At 37.4% G+C, this 7,887-nt stretch overlaps 1 protein-coding gene across 2 annotated transcripts; it reads right to left on the bottom strand.

The window, feature by feature from the left end:
- Positions 1–50: 50 nt before the first annotated feature.
- LOC307170556 (uncharacterized protein) lies at positions 51–7,718 on the bottom strand. 2 transcript variants are annotated; one of them, XM_079891690.1, is made up of 3 exons: positions 5,219–5,544; positions 1,098–2,773; positions 51–83 (listed from the first exon to the last, which is right to left on the bottom strand). In XM_079891690.1, the coding sequence occupies exons 2-3, from the start codon at positions 2,658–2,660 to the stop codon at positions 66–68; spliced, it is 1,581 nt and encodes a 526-aa protein (XP_079747816.1). In that variant the 5' UTR covers positions 2,661–2,773; positions 5,219–5,544; the 3' UTR covers positions 51–65. The 2 variants fall into 2 exon arrangements, 1 of the variants encoding a protein (XP_079747816.1); XR_013823400.1 differs by lacking the exons at positions 51–83; positions 5,219–5,544 and adding an exon at positions 7,648–7,718 and having other exon boundaries at positions 2,695–2,773.
- Positions 7,719–7,887: the final 169 nt, after the last annotated feature.

The following is a 7,887-nucleotide window of genomic DNA, read 5'->3' as shown; positions in this document are numbered from 1 at the left end:
GACACGAGCAGCTATTGTAATGCAGTCCCCATGGGAATTCTGAAGTCACTGCCAATTTCTTTTTTTCATTCCCTTCTCCAGCTCTGTAAACATGATGTGATGTTCACATGGAACGCATTTTCTAGACTCAGCTTGCTGCCCTCTCCCAGCAGTAATTAAAACTGCAATCACACTGCGTAAATACTTTCTTTGTTCGATTTTTGTTACTTGATTTGTGCTTTGTTTGAGATGGCAGTCATAATCCTAACATAGAAAGTATAGCTTTGAATGATTTGTTTACATTTTAAGATAAACATTACTTTTTTTTTATATATTTAAAGGAATAATAAATAGGGAAAATAAAAATACTCATCCTCATGTCAGATTTCTGTCCCTCTTATAGCCTATACAACCAAAACTTTTGTCAAAAAAACCCAAAACAAAAAAAAAAAAACCCAAAAAAACCCACCAGTAACAGAAGACCGAACATACTTTCAATGAGGTTTGTTCTCACATATCAAGTATGTGTATGGTTGAGCTTCTGTTTGATGTGCACTATGCATGTGCGTTGATTCATTTTTATATGTAAATAAAAGCCTAAATTAAATGTGGTCGTATCAAACCATTTTGTCATTTCTGAAGACTTGGTTTAACCATTCAATTTAAACATTTCTTTTGCAATCTTTTTCTGAACTTAGAAAAAGCCTCAAATTTTTGGTTGAACGGACTTTCAATGGAGGGACAGAAATCTATCAAGTTTCATGAAAAATAACTTTATTTGTGTTTCAAAGATGAACGAAAGTCTTCTGGGGTAAATAAACAACAATTAGTAAATGACAAATTACATTTTGGGATAAACTATCCCTATAATTGCATATTCATTTCCCCATACTCATTTCCTTATTTTTACATTCGGATTACCTTTTCCATCATCTAACGATTACACTAATAATTCAATATCAAGTAATGTTTAGTAAATCTCATGTTATACATTATGATGGTGTTATGTAAATCCCATTGTAGCAATTGAAAAGATTGATTTTGGATTGATTTTAGCATTTTAATTCATGTCATTTTAATATCAGCCAATTATCGGTTATTGGCCATAACATACTCACCAACAAACTGACTCTCTGACTCTTCCCTCGAACATTCAGAGACTCATTCCCCTGCACGTCTTCTCCAGTGGACTCGTGTGTGTTTGCAGGTTTGGTCTTTCCACCCTGATTCTGAGAACCTCCTTTAGTGTTTTTTTGTGGTGTGGTGAGGTTCAAGGCGCCTCTGACCTGTGGATTCTTCTCTTGTGACCCATCTTTACTCGTTTTAGAAAAGGTAGCACTTTCAGACCATCTGCGAGGTCGAAGTTTTGAGGCTGGACCACTTTCTTGGCAAGTGGACGAGCGATTTCTTTTAGCTGCACTGGAGCTCTTTACACTTTGAGCTGGTGTGGCAGAAGTGCTGGTTACTGCAGAAGAAGTGGATTGGGTTGGAGATGACTTAGGTTGGTCCATAGTCTGATTTTCATTAGTTTGAGTTATGGAGCTCGATGAAGTCTTTGGTGTCTTGAAGGGGTTGGTTGCACGTGACATAATTTTAGACTTTATATTACTGAAGTTAGGCTTAGGAAACCGTTTTATTTCTATCTTGTTGCTTTTACTCGCTGACATCAAGGATGTTTTGGTCTTTTGAGAGGCAGTGTCTTGCTGCGGACTTATAACTTGAGCCACTGGACTCACTGAATCCCCTTCATCTTTATTCAGAGGTGACTGAGATAGAGATGGGAGGCAAAACGTCTTGTTACTCACAGACTGCACTGGAGTTGAGGTTTGAGCATTGCCACTGATGTCGAGATCCTCAAAAGCAGTAAGAAGCACCGTTTTCCCCTCCACTGGAGTTGAGGGATTGGATCCACTGGTGTTGCATGCCATCTTTTGCACATCTTTATTAGATTTATGATAATGAACAGGTGTGACACATTCAAGTTTCTCAATGCTCGATGACCTTTCATCTATGAGAAAGGTCTGATTGTTTGGTTGGATGTAGGTACACTCCAAGCCCAGATTCTTGGGCTCTCCTTGTGGCACCTCGGCTAGGCCCTCGCACAAATCAGGTAGCATGCCTGATACCACGCCAAGGTCTGAAGATATATCCAAGGAGGTTCTGGACTCCCCGATCAGCGAGATGCTAAGAGGCTGGTCGGTCTCATGCAAGACAAAGCTGTTACTTCTCATCACCATCTCACCAGAGCTCACGGAGCAGCAGTTCTCAGTGGATCCACGCCGCGATGGCTCGCAGGAGTCCACTTCAGATAGCTCCCGCTCTCCGCTGTCAGGGGAGGTTTCCGAGCTCCTGTCACTGCCTCTTTCATTGCATTCAGTGTTTTTGGGGTTCACTATTAAGAGAGCCATATTCTCATTCCAGTTGTCAATTTTTGATTTGGCAAAGTCCACAGCAGTTGAGCTGCTTGATTTCACTACCTTTGAGGAAGAAGTCTCAACTGTTGCAGGGCAAGTGATACGGTCCTCCATTTCGACATCGGCAGGACTCTCTGAACTGCTACAACTCAAACTGCTAGAGCTCCTCATGGAATCAGGGGAATGCTCACTGGGGCAGGCAATGTTATTTCCATTTTTGTCCTCACTGGAGAAAGTAAGATTCATGGATCTATGCGTAGTCTCCATGGCAATTTCACATCCGAACTGTCTGAAACACTTCTTGTTTTATGATAATTTTATTAGTTGTCTCCTGAACTTCAGCACAGGGTTATTGATTGAAGCACATTGTGTGAATGTTCCTGAAAGAAAAAAATAGTTAACAAATGTACAGAAATTTCAAACAATGCATCTATTGTCTATTGACGTGAGAGGTTATAAATAGCAGAGGTGACTCAATGTGCTGTAGCTAAAAAAAGAGGGTTAGCTATTAGCTATTGTGGATATAATAATTCACTGAACAAACACATACACTGGCCAATTACAATTTGGGCAACCTGTTGTGTTGTTGGTCGCAATAAGTAATGCAGTCTACTTTGTACAGATGTTACATAATCTACTGACCAATTACTATAAGAGTAATGAGAAAATTGATCCCCTGTTTAATTCTTTATGACTTCTAGAGAAACGCCATTAAAAATGCAGGAGCTTACTCATCGGTTATCAACTTCTAGTCGATCTTAATGTGGAACTGAAAACCAAATTATGAAGTGTTTTATAAAACATCTTTAAAAAAAAAATGTAGTGTACACAACCACAAAGATTTTAGTTTTTTTTTGTAAAAAAAAAAAAAAAGTCACTTATGCTCACCAAGACTACATTTATTTGAGAAGAAATACAGTAAAAACAGTAGTGAACTTAAACTTACAATAACTGTTTTCTAATGAACATTTTAATATTTTAAATACAATTTCTTCCTGTGATGGCAAAAGATTACATTTCAGAAGTCATTACTCCAGTCTTCAGTGTTACATGACTTCACATGAAAAAAAAGCATTAATTTGAAATATAACTTTTTTGAAACACTATACATTTACAAACTATTTAAATACTATAACTAACATAACAATTGTGGTAAAATTAATGTATCCTTGCTGAGTAAAAGTATTACTAACTAACTAACTGTAACTAACTAACTAACTAACTAACTAACTAACTATATATATCTTACTGACCCCCCAGTCCTGAGTGCTAGTGAAAACACCTGTGATAGTGACAAAACGGCTCACCTTCACATGCCTTTTTCAAACACAGAAGGCTTGCTGTGACTTTACATGAACACTAATACTTCCAAAATGTTCCACTTAATTTTATGAAATCTGATGACCAATACAGTTTCTTCAAGATTTAATAAACATAATTTGCAATCTGCTGAAAAGGCCAGACTACTTATTTTTTGGGTTCTGTCTCCCCACATTAACATCATTGCACTACTCCACAGGGGTGGAAGAGGCATGGCATACTTTGCCTCTGCTGAGGGAAAGGCCTTGCATGCTCTAATGCACTTCTGTCTGGTACAATGAGGAGAGAGGCCAGTTATGCAGATGCAGAGACAAGCTCTCTGTCAAGCTTCTTTTGAAATAACAAAACCCATACAATCACAACATGTGAACATGCCACTAACTATAAAGATAACTCTGATATACTGATGAAACGATACACAAAAAAGCAGTATCACAAATGACAGAATCAGAGTCTGTTCACAAGGTGAATGTGATCACACAACATTACCACTTTGAATTTGCATATATAAATGTCAACTCTATCAATAATAGATATTCATCTGCTGTTGCAAAATACTAATAACGCAAACTTTAACATTTAAGCATCTGACAGTAAGCAATGTTGTCTTCAACGTTTAGTGTCTTATCTGTTTTATCATAGTCATGCAGTAATATTACACTCTCACAGGTTTAAGCAAATCCTTATTTAGCAGCTTAAACATTAAAAATGCATATCATTTTGAAGGTAATCAATTGAACAAAGCATTTCCTATCATTTTCTCACATAAAAGCATTATGATAAATACAATCACTATAACTATTTTTCTCTCCCAAATATTCCGATTAAAAAGGCAGTGCAAGATTTCCTACCTCGGCTCGCTGACTGAGTGAAAGGTTACCTAGGGAACTAACAGTGTGCTTAGTCATTTACAGTCCGACTGCTCATGCAAGGGCTGGGCATTAAAGGAACAAGAGCCCCTCTGTTAATACTTCACTACCGCCGGGAGAATTATTGATGGATGCGTCTTATTTCATCTTTAAAGGAACATAAAACTGATATATTGAACTCTCATAAAAAGCAACAGTGAAATACAATGAATCATTCATTCTTGAGGGTTATAGCAGCCTAATTGTTAAGAACCCAAACTAGAAAAATGTCAAAACTCTGGCACTAATTCAGTTTAAGGCATAAGATAACAACATAGCATAACAAACAAAATTTTTATTTAACAGCATGTCAGTTAATGTTAAATAAAACAAAAGCAAAATGAAAACATGCAGAGGGATTGCAAAAATAAATAAATTTACTTTCAATTTATTTCATGTCTATTATATAAAACAAATTAATTTCATAAAGTCATCTCTCCTAAATCAAATGGCCACAGCTTGTAACTGTAAAAAACAACAACCATGGCTTTCTAATAGCATTTTTGCACTTGCTGTCTTATTTTATATAGAGAGTAATTTATAATATTTTATGAATAGATTTTTCTTTAAAAAAAAAGCATAAAACCAGAGTCCTACCAGGCAAAACATGTCAGTTCAGCACATCTCATTCAGGCCCCTGCAGCACTCACAGCTCCATATCTCAGGATCAATCCTATTAGTGCTGTGGTAAACACTACACCACACTAAACGCACGCATATCAAGACTGCCAGCTCTAAAATACCCATGAGTCCCAGCAGTCCCTCCTTCAGCACCACTCCTGGCTCGCGGCAATAGTCCGTCTCATAGGAATGTGGCACAGTCCAGGCTGCTGTCAGCACACTTTTGGGCTGTCCCTGCATACTAAAACACGCCTCTACTCGTAAAACGCTGTTCAAGTTCCAGCCTAGGCCATGACTGAACCCACTGCAAAGCCTCAAGGCTAACTTTACAAGGGACAGTGGCTGGTTACCCTATCCCAGACAAGAGCTACATAAGGGGAGTGGCCTGGGCATGTCAGGTCAAAAGCAGTATAATCGCTGTTGCTAAGCAGCCAGTAGCATTTTTGAAGGGATTTAGGCATCAGAGGGATAAATGAGGAAAAATAGTGCAAAACTGGATGTCAAGTACAGTTATTTTCTGCTGAAGAAAACCTTTAACTTAAATGCTGGGTTGTTTCAACCCCTGCTAGGGTCAACTCAAAAATAATCAGCTGATAAATATCGTTGTAACTTTTGCTTCTACTCTTTTTCGAGTAGAAAAATCTGCGAAGCCTTTAAAGAATTCAAAATTCACTTTTTGTGTTCCATGGAACAAAGAGTCACATGTTTGCAGTGCCATTAGGGAAAATAGATAATGAAAAACAAATTGGGTGCACCATTTTTAAATACACTTTTTACACTTGCACAAATAGACAAACCTAACTGTTGGTTTAAATTAAGCTAGAATTTAGGTTCATTTGAACCAACAGTTGGGTTTGTCCATATTTGACCCAAACATAAGTTGAAATCCAGCATTTTTTTTGTGTGAAACTATATATAAAATATTAATTATAAAACAAACATCTACAAAAAAGTTAGGTAAATTTAAATGTCATATGTTTATCAAAGTAATCCTTCTTTGATGCATGACAGTGAGGCATACATTTACTATAAAAAGCAACACTTTCTTTGTATTGACAAATACTTGGCAATACCTCGACTTCCTTAAGTTATGCAACAGAAGGCATGAGGGGTATTATATCCTGTCATTGGAAACAGTACTATTTCTGACTAATCCGTCTTTAAAAGGCCTTTAAACCAGAGTAGAAATCCATAATCTTGGTTAACAAAAGACACTAATAAGTGTTGGACACTAGGCCACAGAGTTAACAAGTTTATCAAAGAATCCTGGAAAAATGCTGTATATACTTATATAAAAAAATAGTAAACTACTTATAAAAACTGTTTTCAACATTGATAATAATAGGAAAATGTTTCACGAGAACCAAATCAGCATATTAGAATGATTTCTGAAGGATCGTGTGACACTGGATACCAGAGATGAAAATTCAGTTTTGACATCCCAGGAATAAATTATATTTGTAAATGTAGCCATGGTGAGCATGAGACTTTCCAAAATAAAAGAAATCTTAGATGCATGTAATGTATGCCTCATCAACATTCCCTTTTTACCCTCCTCACAAACATCCACCGTCAAACAACAAAAAGTTGTGTAACAACCATGTTTACCCATAAACATCTGCTGATTCTCACACATTTATTGAAAGGTTAACAGGCTAAACAGTCATATAAAAAAATCAGTTCTTTTCCAGATGCACCATTCTACTTGGGATACAATATATTTTTAAGCAAAGCTTAAATAGTCTGATAATTCTGCTCCTACAAAAGAGCCTGCACTATAAACCAAAGCTTGTAGCCTTTGAGCTATGTTTCCCCAGTTTCACCATATCTGGTCAAGACAAGAACATAGGTCCCATACCACGCACTAACGGTGCATTTGTACCATATCAAACCAACATAAACTAAATAATATTCATAAGAGTATGTCAAACATAGGTTGCTTCATGTTGCGGGTTATTGGATGCCTTAAAATCTACTAACTTATTCCTGCCCAGCTCATGTTCCTCCCTCATACCTCCCTCTGAGACACAATCTATTTCCTGATCGCTGCCTTTAAATTGTCTTGTGCACCTGACAGAGAAATATCAGAGGCCTGTTTGGGATCTCTGGCAGCTCGGGCTATAAATAACACGTGGAGTAAACAAAGTTGTAAAGCTATACAAGCAGAAGATCCCTTTGGATAAATGTACACAGACAATACAGACTAAATGGACATTCAGTAGGCGTAATAAAAACATAAACAAAAGCCATGGAAGACAACTCACGCGACACGAGTAACTGCAGAAACATGTCTCGCGCTACTAAATCACGGATTAAATGTTTGGTACAAGAGGGTGTTTGTAGAAAGGTACATATTTACACTGACTGCTCAACTTCTTTGGGTAGCATTGCGTAGGCCTACTTACCCCGCACGTCGCGAGTGGAATTAAACTCGAATTCAGATATATGTCTACCGTTAACAGCAGCGCTTGCAAAGTACAAGTGAGAGTTCAGGTGAGCTCACCTTAAATGACGTCACTGCAGGAAAGACACGAGCCGCTACAGTGTACTGACACTCACTAGGTCTTTAGGCTACATGAAAGAAAATTAGGCACATCTAAACCATGTTTCAATAGTGAATAGTCTATTAAATATCTTGCCAAAAA

This window comes from Squalius cephalus, assembly GCF_949319135.1.
Source record: "Squalius cephalus genome assembly, chromosome: 14".
Lineage (NCBI taxonomy): Eukaryota > Metazoa > Chordata > Actinopteri > Cypriniformes > Leuciscidae > Squalius > Squalius cephalus.
The sequence above is the reverse complement of the archived record's forward strand: the minus strand, read 5'-3'. Positions and strand labels throughout refer to the sequence as shown.